Source organism: Serinus canaria, chromosome 2 (assembly GCF_022539315.1).
Source record: "Serinus canaria isolate serCan28SL12 chromosome 2, serCan2020, whole genome shotgun sequence".
NCBI lineage: Eukaryota > Metazoa > Chordata > Aves > Passeriformes > Fringillidae > Serinus > Serinus canaria.
The window spans coordinates 75,127,971-75,148,812 of record NC_066315.1 but is presented as its reverse complement, the minus strand read 5'-3'; the positions used below and the strand labels follow the sequence as shown (position 1 = coordinate 75,148,812).

At 35.8% G+C, this 20,842-nt stretch overlaps 1 protein-coding gene across 2 annotated transcripts in view; it reads right to left on the bottom strand.

The window, feature by feature from the left end:
* The window catches only part of CDH12 (cadherin 12), a 155,895-nt gene that overhangs the window by 61,026 nt on the left and 74,027 nt on the right, over window positions 1–20,842 (bottom strand). Inside the window, exons 3-4 of one of the 2 annotated variants that reach the window (XM_009095120.4) lie at window positions 14,907–15,026; window positions 7,994–8,161 (exon numbers count right to left, since the gene is read on the bottom strand). In XM_009095120.4, coding sequence (XP_009093368.1) covers window positions 7,994–8,161; window positions 14,907–15,026 — 288 coding nt within the window. The remainder of the gene's footprint in view (window positions 1–7,993; window positions 8,162–14,906; window positions 15,027–20,842) is intronic. The other variant, XM_050970824.1, reaches the window with a different exon arrangement.

The following is a 20,842-nucleotide window of genomic DNA, read 5'->3' as shown; positions in this document are numbered from 1 at the left end:
TACATGTTTAACACAAAAATGAAGTTTTAATTTATTCAGAACTCACAGTAAATGAAAATCAGACTTGTGTAAGATTTTCTGACATTAAACAATATAAGCTTGGTTAACAAGATCAAGCTGGTGCTTTTTTTCCTTTTATGTCTTATGGCATAGACATTTGAAAATTAAAGATGAAGACAATCAGGATTTGACCTTCCCTCCTTTTCTGATTCAAAGCAAGTTCTGGCTCAGTCTCACAACTAATCTCTGCCTGCAGGCTAGTCTGCAATGAATCTGTCCCCTGTCCTGTGCAGGTATCTCCCAACTGGTATACATAAGTAATTAGTTGCTGGAAATGAATTAGGGCATCTTGTCTGCCAGGCAAATTCTTTAATCAATGAAAGATGGACTCATTTTCATTCTGAGATGCAAGTGCTGTATATAAAGTACAACTCTTAACAGAAATACTGAGAGAAGCCATGTTTCCATATCTAAATTACAGGGAGTAGGACAACTTCCCAGAAACTCATGCAGACTTGTTAAAAAGCTTAATTAAGCAGATCTGAACCTTAATCCTGAGTAAATTTTCTAGCTAATGAAAAGTAAGTAAGTTCTCTGGTTCTAAAATGTCCAAGTAAGGAGGGAATAAATCTCCCTCACTTATTTTTAAATCAAATCTCTGCTTTCATTATGTAATTTTTTTAGATTAGTGAACAGAATAATTTATTAATCACATGATCTTTTTCTATAGATTTCTAATGCACTACTGTGTGGGATTTGTGTTGCAATCTTCTAAAATCTTTAACAGTAGCTACTTTTGTCTCTCATAATCCACTCATCAAAAGCAATGGATTAAAATATTTTCCTTTCTATCTCTTGTAGACCAGATGATCTCTTCCTTGAATGTTGCTTCTGAACAATTTTTTCAATACAATCTGAGCTAGGGTTGTTCAAAGTCAGTTGAATGGTATCAGCCACATTTAGTTTACTGAGTTAAAAACTGACCAGCTTTAATGTAGTAAAACTTAGGACAATTAATGCATGTGCAATTTCTGTGATGTACTAAGCTTCCAATAATACGTAAATAAGTAACTAGGATAGGAGTTTTCAGTCTAAAAGGTGTGTATGCATATGCATATTTAGGCAGGCTATTCCCAGTTCAGCACTTGGTTGTTCTTTCTTTTTAAGTATTTCTAAAGATTGTAGTACTTGAAAGTAAGCCTATTAAACTGCAAACCAATAAATAATCACAGAAAAAAAGATGCAATGTAAAGGGTAATAATATGCAAAGCATGTTCCTTATATATAATACATAACATGTCTATATAATAGATCATTCAAGTGCCAAATTTGCAACATGCCAAGGTTAAATAGCTAAGAGAATAAATGGCTAGTTTATGTTTGCAAAAGTCCTTTTCACTTGCACTGAAACACCTGGAACTGCATAAATGAAAGGTATTTTCCTGTTTGTTTTTTCAATTGTCTATTTTTATAAACTTCGTTCTCTAAGATTATTTAGTGTTTCCTCTGCTGTCTCCAACAGAGGATTTAATGTATTCTATGGAATACACTGTACTGGCCACTGGTGAAATCCAAATGCAATTACCTGCAAACTCCTACATTATGGACTGATGTGCAAGGTTGGAGGAATGATCCTTCAACCTTGCTTTATTTAAGGTGTCACCACCAGAAAGATGAATAGTTATGTTTCTGTTTCCAAACACGTTAGCATTTCTGGAAATTTGCCATGTTCTTTTATGCAAACTACCATGATGGATTTCACTGAGTTGCTTTTGGAAAGACCAATGACAGCAAAAAAAAAAAAAAAGCCCTTGTGATGTCTAGGCCTTGCTCTACAGCTGTCTGAATATTTCAAATGTGGTTGTAAACCCACTCTGAGATAATGGTTTCTGACCATCAGAGATGCACTTTTTTTTAACGCAAAGATATACGCAAGTAAACAAAATTCAAATATTGGGTTCGCACCTTAATTTTTCTTCTATTAGAAAAAGTTTTTAAACATTCTCTCACAAAATTGACTTCTGTTAGAGAGAAATGATGTGATAAAATATAACTTTATCTAAATAGTTCTTTTGAGGTCAGAAAAGCAAATTCAGGAGGTGACACAATAAAAATACACATCTTAAAAAGAAACCAAGCTTATTACTGACTTCATAAGACACTTGAAATACTTTATTTGTTAATATCAGAATAAATAGAGTTTAAATTTTAAAACTCAACTCAATTTTTTCTATGTCAGGGCCTTATTCTCTAAAAGCATATATATGTCATATTAAAATAGAAATACATACTATTCCTTTGACTAAAATGATTCTCTTGTGCTTTTATTGCTCAGGAAATAAGAGTTTATATCTCTAACTTGATTTCACACTCACTCTGTCAGCAGTGAACAAAAGGAAGAGACTGGGAAACTGAAGCATAATAAACTTACAAAGTATGAATCCACCACTTCCCTTAATTAGTTTGATTCCATAAAGCCTAATTTATAGCAACTAATTATGCAGGTTTTGTCATTTAAATGTTGAAGTAAATGTAACCCATCCATTTTTTCTTGAAGCTTATTTTAAGAATTGGAAACAAGCCACTGCTGTCCTGGCAGCTTGCTCAGACTGGTCTTCTGCTTGATGAGTTAAGGGTTAGCTCCTTAGCTTTCAGGAATCATGTGCTTAAATACGTTTTTACTTAGCCAGCTTTCATGCACATAAGTAGCTGAGGGAGAAAGGCCATCAGTCCCCTTGTGGACCAGGACGCATGCCTACACGAACTTAGCTTTTGTCCACTCCTCTCTGCTCAAAGGCACTGCTGTGTTATACCAAATTTTTTTTCAATGACTTGAACATTGTTGTTATGAGAGGAAAAGTACTTATCTTTTCATTCATTGCCTTATTTTTTTCCTCTTGTTTTGGTAAAAATAAAACTTTGACATGAAATATTTATTTTAACACTTACAAAAAAGATCTGACTCTAAGAATGAAACATGCACAGCAATGCAGAAAGCTGCTGTACTAATGAAGAGCCAGGGAAGAAAGAAAATACTTCTGGAAATAAATTTTTACTAAGAAAATCATTCAGATTAATTTTTTCCTACTAGTTTTAAAGAAAGTATCAGTTTACTGAAGTGTCAGTTTTCTGAAATGTGGGCCAACACATACCTGCAGGTCAAACAACTCTGACAGAAATATATGTTTAGAGGCTTCCTCTCTGTTACACTCCTCATTACTAGGAGACTTGCAAGGTGGGAGTTCCCCACTGAATACGTTCAAAAGCACAGGTTCTAAATAAAAAATTCCATGTTCAGCAGGATAGTCAGTGGATTTCATCGCTGGATGCTGATAACCCATCCAAACCTGACTGTCTCCTTAAAGGACCCTCAATGAGATGAAGGTGTTTCCTGATACATTTTTTTTGCAAGCTTGTAATGTATTATTTATCAATGTAGCTCCTTCCAAATATTAATAATATATGTTCTCCTACTTCTGCTCTTCTGCTGTGAAATCTTTTTTCTCTCTAGCTTTACTAAGTTCAGAAAATAAATTTAAACTTTATCCTGTGAAATACTAGGTGATCTATAGCATAACTTATTTGGCATAAGTCCTTTGCAAAACTGTGGTCCTGATTATGTGACACAAAACCATTAACCCTGCAGCAGTTTGTGTCCTTTTTTCCAGTCTCCACTTCCTGGCTTTGTTGACTAATAACGAGCAATGGGATACTGGAGGTCTCAACCCCAGCAGCACCCAGGGGTCCTGACCTCTTCCAGGCCTACACTGACTGGATTTTAAAGATTTATTTTTCACATAAACTAAAATTCTTCACAAGTGTCCTTTGAGCTATGGTAGTCAAGCAAATGGCAAACTCCATTTCCCTGCAGGTAATTCCTCCAAATCATTGCAATGCTTTCAAGGAAAAAAAAAAACAAAAACAGTTGTTATGTTTGAAATATAATTAATACTCCACTTTTTCTCTCTTAGTTATTTTGTTTAGTTGCAATTAGCTGGTGTCTCTGTGAATTTCAGGCACACTGCACATCATCTTATGCTGCATAACCAAACAGTGCTGGCCAAGTAAATCCCCATTGATTGAGACTGTTGTCTGCAATGCGTGCAAAAAAAAAAAACCCAACAAACCAAACAAACAAACAAACAAAAAAAACCAAAAACAAAAACAAAAAACAAAGGCTTGACCAACACACTGGAGTCCTCACACTGACATTTTTTCTCGTAGGCCATGTTAAGTGTTTGTTATTTTCAATATCAACACAAACTTCCAATCTTATTCTCATCTGTTTTGTTGAATGTGGCTGCTGTAATTTGTCTTTTGTGACATTTGATATAACAGAAAGAAAAGGTTTTCAACCTTCCTAGCATGCAAAGTACAGGACAAGCTCGGTCTCTTGTGTGTGATTTATTTTGCTTCTTTATAGCAACAATTGGGCAAAGATGTCATAACTGCAATTCATGCATTAAATGAGACCTGGAGGCTACCTTCTTCAAAGAGGATGATATATTCCATGGTTTCTCTGTGTCATGAAAACTATCTGACATTATGTGAAAATTGTGCATTTTTGCACACCACAGTAGATGAAAGCGTACAAGAAAATATAAAATACTGAGGGCCCTAACAACAACGGAAATAAAATATACAACTAAAAACCAGAATGGGAGTGAGGACTGGGCACATGAAGTTTGCCAATGTACTGAGTTTTCAGTCTCCAGACAATTACATTATTTCCTGCTGTACCCATGGTGCTCCTTCCTTTCAGTTCCAGCTGAAAGGAAGGAGCAGACTGCAGTTGTGGGCAGTTTAACAAGCACTGAGGATGAAGGCAGTAAGAATGATGGTAGAAAGAGGCCCTCTGGCATGATTCGCTTATTGGTCAGGTTCGGAGCATCCCACAAGTGCTCTGACAGCATGTCATGGAAGTAAAGGAGAGATCATGTGAGGTCTGATAAAATAAAAAAGTCTTAGGATTGAAATTTAGGCTAGCAAATGAAACCTGAAGATAAAGACATTCACAGTAGCATAAATTGAACTAGTGTCACCATGTACAATCAGGAGAAAAAGATTGAAAGGTAGAGCTTTAAATGCCTGGCTGAGAAAAAGTGGTGAGAAGTGAGTCACAATATTAGAATGTTGGAGCACTTGTTAAAAAAAAAGGGAAAATTGTGAAATTCATTTTGGCCATGAGAAAAATAGGCCTATGAAAGTTAAAAAACTTTTCTATGACCCTTGTGATACCTAGTGAAAGGTTTGGGAGAATTTTAAGGTGTTGGAAAGCACAAAATTAGGAAAAAAAAAAGGCAAAGGTATGCAGTTCAAAGGGTGAAGTTATGAGAATTCTGCTGTCTTCACTGGAGAATGCTACAAAAGGAGATGACAGCCCAGCAGAAAACGCAGAAGTGGTAGTTCATGCAGAATCAAACTAGGGACCAGTAAAGAGGAGAAAGAAAGCCATAATATAAAGCCAAGGGTTAAAATGGGACCTAGTTACCTAGTATAGGCAACTTTAATGCTTAATGCTAAAGAAGAATATCAGCATTTTACCTGTGTTCAGTATCTGTGGGAAAGAAGAAAATCAGTCAGGCAGCATAGCATCAAGGAGCAAAGTACGCAGGAAAGTCAGAGCAGACTTTGTCCATGGAGGAATAATGATTGTTGTGAAAGGAATCTTTGTCAACTAAGACTTGGAATAGAGGACAGTATTAACATTAGCTATTCAGGAAAAGTTCCCTAGTTCTTCTATGCTTTACAACAACTATAATTAGTTTAAATGCAATACTTGTGCAGGAGCAATAAAAACTAGAATTACAAGATGGTTGTATTCAGTTAAATAAATAATAAGAAGAAAGTGGAAATAAATAGAACTGAGGCATATTGCTATAGAAATTCTGTATGGTATAGCTGAGACTGGTAAATCACCACGGGTGGTATGGATGCTATCTAGGGATGTCATTTAGAAGACCCACAGCAAATGCACATTTTCATTAAAAGGAAAATCTGTAAGGGCAAGCAACATAGCTAATGAAAGCAAGAACACATCTTTCAAAAAAATGAAGCTGTGTCTCAGAGAGGACAATAGAAAGAACCATAAAACCTGCTTTATCTATAAAACCACAATAAAGAAGATGAAAAATGAGTTTGAATAAATCTCTGCAAACAAGCTAATAATAATTGTCTTTTAATACATCTGGAGGCAAAAGCCTGAGAGGAACTGTGTAAAGCCAGCTCAAAACTGAGATAGAGAAGTGCTCAGAAAAGATAAGATCACAAATGTAAAACTTACTATGTTTTTTTCTTTATTGTTAGTGTAGAAAAACTGGGGATTTTTTTCTGTCCTGGAACTTTATAGGGCACTCAGGAGAAGGTTAAATTAGCTATAGCAGCAGTTGTGGAACAAACAGACAGAACAGTAACAAATCATTTGGATTAGCTGTTACATGCCCAAGAGCCTGAAGAATGAAATAAGGGAACTATTATGATGTGCAATATTTTGCTTCAAACCACTGTGGCAAAAGAACGCTTGGAAGTATAATACAACACTGATTTTTTTTTTTTTTTCCCAAAAGTTCTCCAGGGAGTCCAGGGTAGATAAGGATGGATACGACTGACATGTACAGGCAAAACAGTAGGCAAAACAGTAGGAGCAAATTTACTTAATACAGAAAGAATTTCCCATTCTGAAAAAAAGAGAAATCAACACAGCTTCTCTAAATAAAGCTCATGTTTTGCCATGCTTTCTGAATTCTTTGAAGAGGTAAACATGCAGGCAATTATGTAAAGATGGATTAAAAACAAATGGAGGGAGCTGTTAGTTGTATGATATATATTAATCTGTGTACCTCTGACAGAGAATATGGACTCTGAAAATTTACATAAAATTCAAAGCAATGGGGCAAATTGCTGCAAGAAAAGTACATTGAGTGTTGTTAAATACAAAAACAGCATTAGAATTAAATACAATTAGAAAGTAAGTAAGTCTTATGAGGTATTGCTTGTCCTGTTTTGTGGATACCATCTAGGCACGAGTGTGAGACAGAAGGAAGGACCAAATGGATCCTTCTCGTAACAAGATTTTTATTGCATGGCTGCAAAAACACAATTTATTTTCAGACTGAGTAAAAGAAGTAGATTTTTTTATATGAGAGAAAAGTTCACAGTTGCAGATGTGGTTTTTGTACCTATGGAGTATTCATGATACATATAGTGGGACTTTAATTCATCTCTTTGCAAGAAAGAGATGCAAAGTAAAAAGCTGCCTTGATCTTACTGCAGATTCATGCAATATATTTTAATATGAATTACCCTTACTAATGAATTTTAGCAGTTAATTATTTTGGCATAGCTATCAAGATATATGCTTGATTAGTTTCTGCATTTTGAAGGTACAGAATATACTAAACTTCAGTAAATTTATGGAGACAAGTAAGTGACAATCCTCCTAATCATACACAGACTATGAACCTCTTTAAATTAGCATTTTTCTGAAAAGCTTCATTTAAACTAACTGGTGTGAAACATAATAAATTATCAGTGAATGATCACTGTTTTGAGGCTGTAAGTGTTTTCAGGGACAGATATAATCTTCTGTGCCAAGACATATAAAAATCTGCTCCTGAATATCATAACAGTAATGCTTAGCATGAGCTAGCTCTGCCTTTGGTACCTGGAAGTCTCAGGTTATAACCTTTTGTAATTTGAAGGAGTTCATTCAGTTTCCCTTGACAAAATAGTGTTTACCAAATAATTTTTATAGTGTAAATGAAATGAACTCAGGCTCAGGCTGGTTTTGTGAAATGATGGTATATAACCTCTTAAACATTCAACTCAAACTTTCAAATTGAGTTTTATATTTTTTTAAAAAAACAGGATGGCTGATTTTTTTCATCATATACTGTTCTTTTCCCAGGATCTCAGTTTCTTGTCTACAGGACTTTTCCAAATTAATACTTTTAGTCATGCTTATTTGAAATCAGTGCTTTGGAACATTACATACTCTTAGGAAATCTGGGTGGGTTGTCGTTGACATCCGTGAGGGTAATGTTTACAGTGGTAGTACCAGCTAGTCCTCCCAGCTGTCCTCCCATGTCCTTGGCTTGGATTAGAACTTGATATTGTTCTTTCACTTCTCTGTCCATATTTGGCAAAGCTGTTCTTATTACACCTATGAGAAGAAATGGGAAAGAAAAGAGGAAAATAAACAAAGGGCTTTGATTGTCTACTCTTACAAATTAACACTGGATCTCTTGAACCACTAATAGAATTCTTCTGAATGGTTTGATGAGAGGAGGTCGCATGAAAACACACAAATCGCTCAAGCTTTTCGAAAGTGTGTCTGTCAGCTATTCAGCCACTCAAAATGACTGTTCTGTCTTTTCAATCAGGATATGAATGGATGAAAGAGAATGATGCGTTTTCACTAGGGATGTGAATGCTGTGATCATAGGTTTGCCATATCAGGGGTAAGGAACACTGCCTTGTACAGAGTGAGGTAATGTGGAAAGAGGTGGCATTGCATTGCAGAGCCTGCATCTTCAATTGTTTCCAACCACTCTCTTGACAATAAATTCAAATTACTGTAGGCCAAGACAATCTTCCTCTGTCCAAAAGAAGGTCTTTATTAGAAGACTCTTCCTTTCCTAGAGAAAGTTTTCTTGATATAGGACAAATATGCAGTGAAAATTTGAGTAATTTCCTTTTTAAAAAGGAAATTAATATCACATGACTTTTAGTCTCTGGTGATTTTGGATAGCTGCTATCTAAGCAGACATGTCTTAATCTCCCTTCAGATAGGCTAAGAATATATAGAATAAAAAGAAGACTTGGAGAGAGAAAGAGAGGGAGAGAAACTGAGAGGTACTACTGAACACACAGATTAACTGATGAGGGTGTATAAAGCTAAAAGGTTTGGTGTACTAAAGGCTCTTTCTTGAAACCAAATATGTAGGAGGAAATACATGTCTTTGTCAAAATTTTACAAATATAAATAGCATTACAAAATGCTATTTATTAAACAACAGTTATCAGAGAATGCCTAGGTGCACACTGGTGAAGATAACATGCAAAATTGAAAAATAAAACAACTGGAAGTATGGCCTTCCTGGTTATTATTGATTTAGAAAGTATTATTTTCTAGTATTAAACAATTTGATGTCAAAAGTAGGTTTTTACCTGGTGTTAAAATGGGTCTGCAATGGCAAGAAGCATACTTTAAGGACCATTCTTATCTTTATAGCAGCTAACCACTGCTGTCTGAACAAGCCAGAATAGGAACCATTAGCTTATAATACTTTTTCAGAGTCTAGAAATAACGTTGACCTAAATCTGCTGTTTCTGGAACCTATTAAAAATTCCCCTTGAATTGAACTCTATAACAATTTCCTTTCTTGTCACCTGTAACATGATGATAATAACAATAATAGAAATCACAATTTTCCTGCCTCAGGATGGCATGTGCTATAGTGCACACAGTTTGCTACAAACTGAAATCTTGAATCATAAAACTGCAAATAATTTGTTCATATTAATGAGATTCAGAAAATAATATTTTTTGCAAATAGGATGAACTTTAAAGTATTCCTGTAAAATCCCCTAATCTTAATTATTGCTTAATTTGACATTGTGGAGGCTATATGTTCCACAGTAATTTACAACATCTTTGGTATGTTCATTCCAAGGAGAAAAGACTTATGGAATGAAAGACCTCCTGTGTCATACTAACAAAATGAAATATAAGAATTTTAGAGTCAGAATATGCTAAGTTGGAAGCCACCACCCATCAGGATCATTCTGTGCAACTCCTGTCTCTGCACAGGACATGCCAAGAGTCACACCATGCACCTGAGAGTGTTTGTACAAATGCTAATGAACTCTGTCACACTGAGGCTGTGACCACTTCCCTGGGAAGCTGTTCCAGTGCTCAACAATCCTCTGGGTGAAAAATATTTCTCTGATATCCAACCTAAACCTCCCCTGACTCAGCTTTATGACATTTCCTCGAGTCCTGTCACTGGTCATGAGAGAGATCAGTATCTGCCTCTCCTCTTCCACTCATGAGAATGTTGAAGACCACAATGAGGCTTCCAATCAGTCTCCTCCAGGCTGAACAGACCAATGACCTCAGCTGCTCTTCATATGGCTTCCCCTCAAGGCCCTTCACCATCTTCATGGCCTTCCTTTGGATGCTCTCTAAGAGCTTACATGGGTCCTTTTTTATATTATGGCACACAAAACTGCCCCCAGAACTCAAGGTGAGGCAGCCCCAGTGCAGATCAGAGCAGGACAATCCCCTCCCTTGCCTGGCTGGTGATGCTGTGCCTGATGCACCCAGGACAGGGTTGGCCCTCCTGGCTGCCAGGACACAATGACTCAATTCAATTGACCATTGTCCAGGACATCCATGTTCCTTTCTACCGTGCTGCTTTCCAGCCCTCATTCCCCAGTCTATACAATCAGGGTACAGACTGCAGAATCTGGTACCTGTCTTTGTTAAGCTTCATATGTTTACTGACTGCCCAGCTCTCTTTTTTGTCAAAAATCTGCAGGACCTCCCTGCCCCAAGAGAGTTGACAGCTCCTCCCAATTTAGTGTCATCAGCAAACTTACTTAGTGTTCCTTGCAGTCCTGTGACCAAAGAATTTATGAGGATGTTGAAGAGCACTGTGTTGAGCCCCACTAGTGCCAGGTCACCCCTCTGATCACCCCGTCACTCAGGTCACCCCACTCACTACAACCCTTTGTGCCTGACCTGTGAGCCAGTTGCTCACCCATGACATGATGTGGTTTTTACCCAGCTGTGTGCTGGACATTTTGTCCAGAAGGATCCCGTGAGAGATGGTATCAAAAGCTTTGCTGAGGTTCAAAAAGATGACAGAAAAACATGACAAAAGAAACTGAGCATGGGCACACAGCAGGTTGTGAAGAGAAAGTGCAGTTTATCTGGTTGATATAGGTGTACTGGGTACAACTAAGTGACTTTCTCAGAAATGTTCCAGGGTTTTTTCAGAAAATGAAGAATGGGCAATCACTCCAGTAGTAAAGTTCCAAATCACCCAATGTTTATTCCTGTCTGGAAGTGTAAGGTCGTTCTATATATTTTTCTGGAAAAAAAACCCTTTATCTTTAGAAAAAGAAAAAAAATCTATGAAAATAATTTTTATGTCTAGCAATTCATGGGCAATTTTCTTTTTTCTGCCTACTCTATTTCAAAGGCTTAGACAAAACACTGAGAAATATTATTTCTTCCAAAATCAGTTCATATGGACAGGACAAGCCTGAATTAGAGTTATCTTACCAGCAAAATAGAAGAGTAAAGTAGATCTAAGGATCCATGGGAAGGAAAGGGCTACAAATGCTGGTATTTCAACTTCAGCATCACAAAGAATATCTAAATTTAATCAAAGGGTTTTTAAAATGTAGAGATGTGTTTGTGATGATGTTCTGAGTTTTTTGTAAATCCTTTTACCTTAAGATTTAAAAATATTGTTCAACTGCAGAACTGAATAACTTTGATTTTGTTTTTTGTCTTTTCAGATGTCATCAATATCAAACACATAGAAAAATATGGTATCATTGAGATTGCTGAAAACTGAAAATAGTATGTATGGGATTTGGGCCAGAAGTTTTGCTTTCCAAAGTTATCGATCTGTAATTTAGCAGGAGATCACCCACTTTTGTGGAAGAGAAAACACAGGTTCCAAGAAAAACCTCCTGCATAAATATTAACATCAATACTCCTGCTGATTCCAATTTTGATTTCAATAATCTAACTGAAGTCAGAAGATGGACTAGAGTACAAAGTCTAACAAAACCTGGTTGCATCTAGCCATAAATAAGAATATTGACCTCAAAAACTTATCAGAAAATTAGGTGGAAAGGACATTTTCATGGTGGAAATGGACATCTTCATAAGAAAAGAGAATATACAGAGGAAAGAGAAAGAGGTTATCTCTTTTAAGAGAAGTTCTCATGTTAATAAATCACTCACATTAAAATCAGAAGAAAAATTATATAGCATTTAAAAGTACCCCCAGCATACAAGATTGGAGGCCTTAGAATGTGGCATTCAAACAGTTGCTCTCCAGAAGGTACTGTACTGCATGTCACCTCCCTGAAACAGCAATGAAAGCTAACTCTCCAGCTTCCATGGTTTGCTGGTCTCCAAAAAAAGATGGAAAAAGTAAGGAGGTCAATAAAGACAAGGAGTAAAAGGGGCAGCTATGACATTCAGACTCACAGAGGTTAGAAACAATTTAAGTGTACTAGTTTCATACCAGAGTAACACCTATTAGGAGTGACTTGAGGAAGGATTGTGTGCTGTCTTGTGCTTGACAAACACAGCCCTTATTTCACACATAAACTTATGGTCGGTGGTTTCTCTGTTACTACTTTGCAATGGGACCTTGAGCTAGTAACAGAAATTTCCACAAACGTATCAACATCTGTGCAGTAGAAGCTAAAGACACAAACAATGTTTGGAACTGATTGGGAAGGAACAGGGAACAGAAGTGCTATTAAACAGCTCTATACATCCATATCAGCTGCCTTCCTGAATACTGGGTGAGCTTTCTCACGCTGCGGAGGAGAAGGATGATTACTGGTAGGGAATGGCTTCTGTTAAAGAAGACTTCAATCTAGAAAAGAGTTGTTTCAGGGAGAATATTGACCCTTAAATAGAAATAGAAATATGTATTTATGTGTTATATTATATTCATATATTATATAAATTTATATTATATTTCTGTATGATAATATTTATATAAATATTAATTAACTATTCACTGTTTTATGTAATGTGTGAGGTATAAAACAAGTTAAGAGATGCCTCTCTTTAAAAAAAAAGAGCAAGAGGAGCAGGTTCTTAGCCAGATAAACTTTTGCTGTGGAATTTCTAGTCAGTGAGTATGCAGCTACTGCACTCCTGGACAAGTCAAATCTACTGGGAAGTGGAAAAGTTGTGATACTTTCAGACTTTTAGTTACTGTGGCCCTGCTAGTCACCCAGGAACTTTGTAGGGACAAGTTCTTTCAAAACTAGAAGAATATTCCAGGGTTACATCACTAAACACTTACCCTTTGTCCCTCACTAGAACTAACCAGGCCATCACTTTTGGAAACATGAAACAGTGCAGAAACTTAGTATAGATGTTCTTGAGTTCTTATATTACTACAAGATTATGTCTCAAAATTGTTTCTGGAATGCAAGAGATGGCAAAACAAGCTAACAAACAACACAAAAAATGCCTATTCATCTGCTGCAGTTCTGAGTTTGTCATGGTACCAAAATGGCTTTCTTCCCCTTTCCTGCCAAAAGCACTCAGGACAGATTTCAGGCAGTAAAACTCTCTACTGAAAAATTACTGTATAAACTCTGCAGTTATAAAATAAAGAGTTTGAAAGAGCAGATCTACAGTACTGCCCTGGTCTTCTGGATTTTAGAAAAAAATCATTAAGCCTGATCCTGTGCAGTGTTAATCACATACTGTTTACCTCTAAAGTCACTGTTGGACCCATGAGTAATTCTCATACTGTGAACTTCCTAATGTAAGACATGTTACAACATATTAGTGATGCTTGTAGAAGCATGAATCTATATGCTTTTTTTTTGCCATAGGATTTTAAACTATGCTGGGTTATTGTTACACCAATGTTCCTCTACAGCTGAGCCCATTCTTTTAGCACGAGTCATTCATTTAAGGCAATAGCCAGGTTTGTATGATATTCCAGAGCTTGTAGGATGCAGGCCATCACCAATGGTTAACTCACAACTAATTAACAGATGAGAACATATGACACAGTCATTCAAAGTGACATGGGAAAAATAGTTCTTCTTCCATGTACCACTAACTACTCTTTTTTTCTTGTGAAACTTGTGTTGAAACTCCAATGTTTGCTCCAGTAAAGCTTTTTCTTGCCGCTGAATTTATACCCTTTCAATACAAAACTGAAATGAAAAATTAAGTATAAAGGCAACTTTTTTTTTCCCCCAGACACCCAAAGAGGTCCTATTTCAGTTTGAAAAGTAAAATTGCTCACTGCAAATTGCAGCATGATCTCCTGCTAAATGGAGCATGGAACAAAGGAATGTGTACAATGGAGATGGTGTGCTCACAGCCTTACAAAGCTCCACCATCAGGACTAAAGGCCCTGAATCTGACATTCAAGTACAGCTATACTGGAAGGCGAAACTATTTGCTGAAAGGAGCATATGGATGGCTTTCCCTGCAGCACACTCAGGTTGCCACAATGCCTGTCATTCACCATGTACGTTATCGCTTCCTCAACTGAATTACTAAATATAGAATCATGAATGACATTTAGAAATATAGGACAAGATACCCAATTTACATGTCTACCAACCTCCCAAATGCTTCAATCTCTTAAAACATATTATCTTTTTCTGCTCACACATCCAGTAACCCCAAAGATAATATGCCCAAGAAAAAGAGGAGGAGAGGAGACAATTAGCTGTTCCACAGTTTCTAATTAGTTCAATATAACAAAAAAAATATTTGCTGGAGAATTTCTGACTGTATGTTCAACAAGTAAAAATGCTGAGAAGACCCAAGTTAAAATACTTAATCATCAGGGAAAAAAACAAACAAACAAAAAAAGGATACATGTATAAGAGTAGAAGACAGAGCTTGATCTTAGGGAAATGGTAAAGCATTGAAAAAATAATCATACAAGGTAGACATATATTAGACTTGTTGGACGAGCATGTTTCTTTTGTTTCTAAAACACATTGTAATTCATTAAAAGCTAGTCAATACTCAAAACTGAATCATGTGGGAAATTGCTCTTCTGGATTTTGGCCATATCAACCAGGTCCATATTTGTTCATTGATACTGCCTACATGAATCAAAAAATCCAAAGCTTAAATCTTCCACTGTAGCTGATAAACTATATACCTGTCTTGGGATCAATGGAGAAATATGGTTGCCCCTGAAGAATGCTGTAAACCACTCTAGCGCTGTTTCCATAAGTGGGATCATCAGCATCTGTCGCCTTCACTTGAAGCACATATGCTCCTGCAAAGAAACACAGGAAATCACATTTTTGTTATACAGCAATGATCAGGGATATTTCAGACACATTAGTCCAGTTGCTAGTGGATTCTGTTGCAATTCTTGTTCCACTGGAAAAAAGGTGAGAATAAAACTGTTAATTCTTCGGCTCCATGCTAGCAGCCATCTAGGTAATAGCTGAGGCATAAAGGGGAAGAAAGAGAAAGGTGTCCACCATCAGAAGATACTTATAAATAGTTTATGATTTTTTTGCAAAAACCTTTTGCATAACACATACAGAATGGAGGTGTGGGAAAACTCAATATTAAATTTTGAAAAAAGATTATGTCCCACAACTTTGTGAAAAAGTAGACAACCATGAAAGTAAAATATGGGAGTTGCCTTTAAAACAAGTATTTGGTCAATCAACCCCTGAATCTTCAGTAAGATCAAGTGAACCAAGCTCTAAGTACATTAAAGAACTGCACTGCAGTCTCCTAAATTTTGGATTCATATTCTCTAGAGTATGAAATTAGGTGTTTAGTTCAGGTAGTTGTCTTTATAATGCAGACATGACTACTCTTGTCCTTCCAATACAGCTCAGTAAGAATTAGAAATACCGTGGAGGAAGCATTCCTTCTCACTTTGTTTTCAGCCATAACTATAGACCAGACCTACTGCAGTTTTCTTTGCATTACAACTTAAAATGGACCAATGAAGCAAAAATGAAATGCACATGAAAGCTGAAAATTCACTGCAAATGGCAAAAATCCACAGAAATTTCTTATTCCTCCTGCTGTTTGCTAATCTATTTACTTGCATTTCCTCACTGCCCCATAATTAAAATAGTTTTCAAACTATAATCTGCAGCAAAACAAACTGCCACATTGTTGGGCTTTCCCAGCAGTCTTGCAGAATTGTTTCCTATGATCTTCTGTGAAATTCAATGTTGGAATTTGCAGTGCTGATTTGGAGTGAAGATTGCCTACACGAGAAACAGCACAGCAATGTGTGTTGTCTCCACCATTCCTATTTTAAGCAGCATTGTGCATTTGGACATCATTTGGCATTTTTTTTAAGAATATCCATGGAATACTGCCAGAGCTTTAAGACTGCTACTTTTCTGCAATGAAAATCTATGAGTTTTAAAAGATGTTCAGAATTGGAAATGAACATCAATGGACTTGTCAGAGTTTAGTTCTGGGAGTACCTCACTGAGAGATGTTCCTCGTGAAAGGTCCTATGACTTCTACAGGAAAGTAACAGCACAGGTTAACTGTTTGAAGGACAATTTTTTCAGTGCCTGGCCCATGTAATCTCGTCATATGACAGTGATGACTGACACAGTGGTGCCGAGAGGTTTGGTACCAGCATTGTAAAAACATTTGCTGCACAATGACAGCATCAGACTTCTCCTGTTTTTTTTTTTTTTTGAGCAATAGACAATGAAAAGCAATTCCAAGAGGAATATCTATCTCCTGAGAAAAACACAAAAAAATAGGTGTTATTTGATTAGCAATCACTTTTTACAGTTAATGGGCACATCATGCTCTTAAGCTGACAGCAAATTTCATTAAAATCAACTTCTAAAAGAAAGAAAATATTAGCAAATAATAAGTGAATGAATGAAAATAAGCACCACAGCTAAATCCATATCTATATATCCTCACTCAAAAATGTGATGATGAAACATAAAGAAAGCAGACACTGGCCATTAAAGTACCTGAAAATTCTGTCACTGACTGAGGTACTTGATGATTCCTGCACGTACTGATTATTTGTGTAGATATTCCTAGGTATATGATCCAGGTAGTCCAACTTTATTGCACAAATGGAGGAGGGAAAGTTGATTTACAAACTCAGTTTTATTAAGGGAGACATACAGAGTCTGATAAATAGCTGACACTGAATATGGAAAGTGATCCATTTCACATGGACGGCATTTTCATCCGTATTAATCCACCTGTCAGATCTTATAAACTAACAGATAAAATGTAAAGTTTATATTTTTATGAGAGATCTGACATTTTGGTTTATATTTTTTTTAATATGCCTCCAGTCATTTACTTATTTAAATGCATACTTAATGTTCTAAATGGGTTTTCTGAAATTGGTTTCTCATCCTTTTAGTATTATCAAGCGTTGCTCTTTGTATCTAACAAGCTTTAGTTTATTGCAAAGCATTAAACCAATGTATTTTTAAAAGTAGACTCTAAAATCAAATTATATTTTTCCAGGCAATAATGCAGGGCACTACAGCCCTGTAAATCTTTAATGCATAAATGTAGTGAGGAAGGATCACATTAACTGTACTTCATGACATTTTAGTTAAAATATATACTTACATTACTACATGGAGTAATGAAATGAACAAAAAAGACACAATGTTTCTTTTTAGGGAAATACCTCATAGGAAAGTCAACATTTAAATGTATTTTTAATTTTTGATGTGCAAGCAAGACATATTTGATATAAGGCATTATAAAATGCAGAAAAAATGAATTATGCATTTTAGTCATTTATGTTTTAGAAAGAGAAAAAAAAATAGTGTTAAACCAGCTCAAGAAATGGTATGGAATTTTAAAGATTGTATTTTCTTTGAAAAAATACAAGTGGTCTTGAAAACTAACATGCTGTAAATCACAGCAAGCATACTCACCTGAATTTTACTCTAGCTGAAACTAAAGGAGACTCATCAATAAATGTTAATAGAATGGAGCCTAAGATCTATAACTTCTTGGTAAAACTGACAGAAATAGCCCTAATAAAAAACCCCTTGTTGTTTATATGAGAATAACTGTAAGGAACTTTAGGACATCGGAGTTTATACCCAACAGAAATGTTTATGAAATATTGATTTGACTTCTAGAAAAATTACTTTCTTTTTTTCTGACAGTCTCTCATTGGTAAAAATGTTATTTTGCCAAAATAAGAAGAATCTTTGAAAGAAGACCAATATTGATGGAATCTTTTTTTCATCCAAGTAGTACTGCAAAGAAATTTCAAAATATTGTAATACTCGGCTTGAGATTTTCAAATTGATTATGAGTGTCAAAAATTGTTTTAAAATTATTTTAAAGTTTAGACACTCCCAAATTTTGAAAGAGTATTTGATTCATTGGTTATCTTTCCCAAGGTTTTTTTTTCCCATATAAAAGACTAAAATTTTTTTTTATTATTTCAACCTAGAAATAAATTCTACCTTCAGCAAAGTGTAGTTGGGGTGGTATATCTTGCTCTCTGTGGAGTTATTTCTGTCATTCAAAGTAATCAAGCATGAAATCTGAGGTTTTTATGTTTAATTTGTTGACCTGAAGAACATGAGAAAGAATACACAAAATTCGACCGGGATTAGATGAAATGGTTATTTCATTGTAAAGGAAAATGAGATGATTCAATGCTGTGAGGATAACTGAGCAGAATTATTTACACAATTGTGGAAAAAACAAAAATAATGCATAGTCAAAGGAATTGCAAAGACAAACTAGTAGGAAGATGGTGATATCTTATGTATTTTCTTGTTAAGAACAGCTTGCTCTATGCCTGCAAATCCCATTTGTTTGGCTACAAATGCCAAAACTCAGTTAGGTGGTAGCAGTGTGTGGTTTCACAGAGGAAATGAGGGTGGCCTGCTTCGAGGCTCTGAAGAGGTAAGAGAAGGCTGGATGGGAGCGGAAAGTTTTAAAGGTAAATAGAGAAAGAAAGGGATGCTGAAAATATCATATCACAGGATTTCAGATGTTCCATAGGCTCTGGTTGGAGCCTCTCTCCACTCCACAGTGATCAGAGGTTTGGTCAAAGCGTGTGACTCAGACCCTTATCCTGCCAGGTTTTGAATTTCACCAATAACAAAGATATCACTGCTTTGGTGATCTTGTCTAGCAGATTCCTACCTCAACTCTCTTTTGAAATTCTGGGCTCTGATTTTGCCATTTTTCTTGTTCACCCTTTTCCTGTCTTTTGTTAGTAGGAAATGAGTATGTGACACTGTATGTGAATTTTCATGGAATTACTTTTTGTAATGGACTACCAAAGGTAGTTTCATCTACTTCACGGTAAGTAAAGACATGATTTCCTTGTACAGTCAAAAAAACTGTCATCATCTTGCTGCACAACCTCTCCCCTTCCACATGCATTATGTAGTAGTTTTGAAAGAAATTAGATGATTGTGAAAATATTTTTTTTTATGGGAAGGGTGAAGGAAGAGTACAGCTGCTGGCATAGAAAATAACTACTTTGTGCAATATTCTTTCTAAACAATTCCAAAAATAGCGCCATGGCAACCCAAACAGCATCCATCTTCTTATCAGAATTCAAGTAAAAACTTAATCAACACATTTCATAGTTGTGGGTTTGGGGCTTTTTTTAAGTTTAAGGAAAAAAAAAAAGAAGTGAATTTATGGCTCACTGCAGCACTACATTGCAATTCAGATCAGGAGATTTCGTGTCTCAATAAATATTCCCCTGACCTGCCACCAGTAGTTTCAGCAAAATTCCAGTGCTCAGAAGACACATGCATTTGTAAAGAGAGATGCTGACATTGCCCTTTTGGGGCTTATCTTCTATAGAAAAATTACCAGTAATAAGTTTTGAATATATACTCTGGACGCTGACTCCCACAAAAGTAATGTGAGAAAGACATATTTTACTTGGAAAAGTCAGTTTCCAGTTTATGTATTCATGGCTGTGCAGCCCCAATAATAACACAAGCTTGCTGGCTCCATCAATATCTTGAACACTAGACACAATCAGGGAAGCACACTTTATTCCTGTTTTGCATTCCAGACATCACCCTGAACAAATATATTTCTCTCAGCTGTCAGAAGTGGCCATGGCCACAAAAGCAGTACTGCCATTCCCTTTTGTAATTGATGAAGAATGGCAGCCTTTTGGTAATAGTTTTGCTGTGCTGGTAGCTAAAAGCAGCTGCTGCAAATCTCAGCATTTAATGCATAATCAAGCATATTTCTAGTATGTCTAGAATAACATTTAACTTCCATTGGCAACAATCCATGGAGTACGGAAGCTGATTTTTTTTTTTTTTTTTTCTCCCCTGCTGGTCATCACTGTCTCCCTCATGGATGATGATAAAAAACAGGGGAAACCTGCTGAGGTAGTTTTAGCTAATTGTTTAGCTTAGAAATCAGCGAAGCAATTATTTTCTTTCACTTTTCTTTTTCTTTTTTTTTTTTTTTTTTTTTCTTTTGGTACTGTCATCTGTTGGGGTCAGCCAGAGCTAAGCAACTCAGTGTGGCTAAGCTAATAATGCCTGTTATTCACTGAATATTTATTTAATGTATTTATTTTTATTAATTTAGGCTATTCATTTATTTATAAAGACACTCAGTGACTTACACAGTCTCAAGGCTGTGATAATGTTTTCAGAGGTTACACCTCTGAAGAAAATTAGGAGCATGCAATAGCAGCTAATAGTCTAAACACAATATGGGCATAAAGGAGCGGCCTGGTAAAGTAACTGCTGGAAACTATGCATAAGGAGAATGGCAGAGGAACCAATTACCTAATACTAAGCTTAATTTCTATCTGTTTGAGAAATACACCTCTGGAGAGTAATTTTTCCTTTTTGTATTCAAGATTGCTTTCCTCTTACGAATATGACTGAAGTTCTTCTTTTATATATATATATATATATATATATATATATATATATATATATATATATATATATATATGAAATTTAGCAAATAGAAAAAATTAGCTTTGACTTCTGCTTTTATCATCTTGACAACTTGATTAGTTTTCAGGCTATGACTCAACAGGGACTAAAGTGTGCCAGTATACCTTTATGGCTAGGGTAGGTGAAATAAAAATAACCAGTA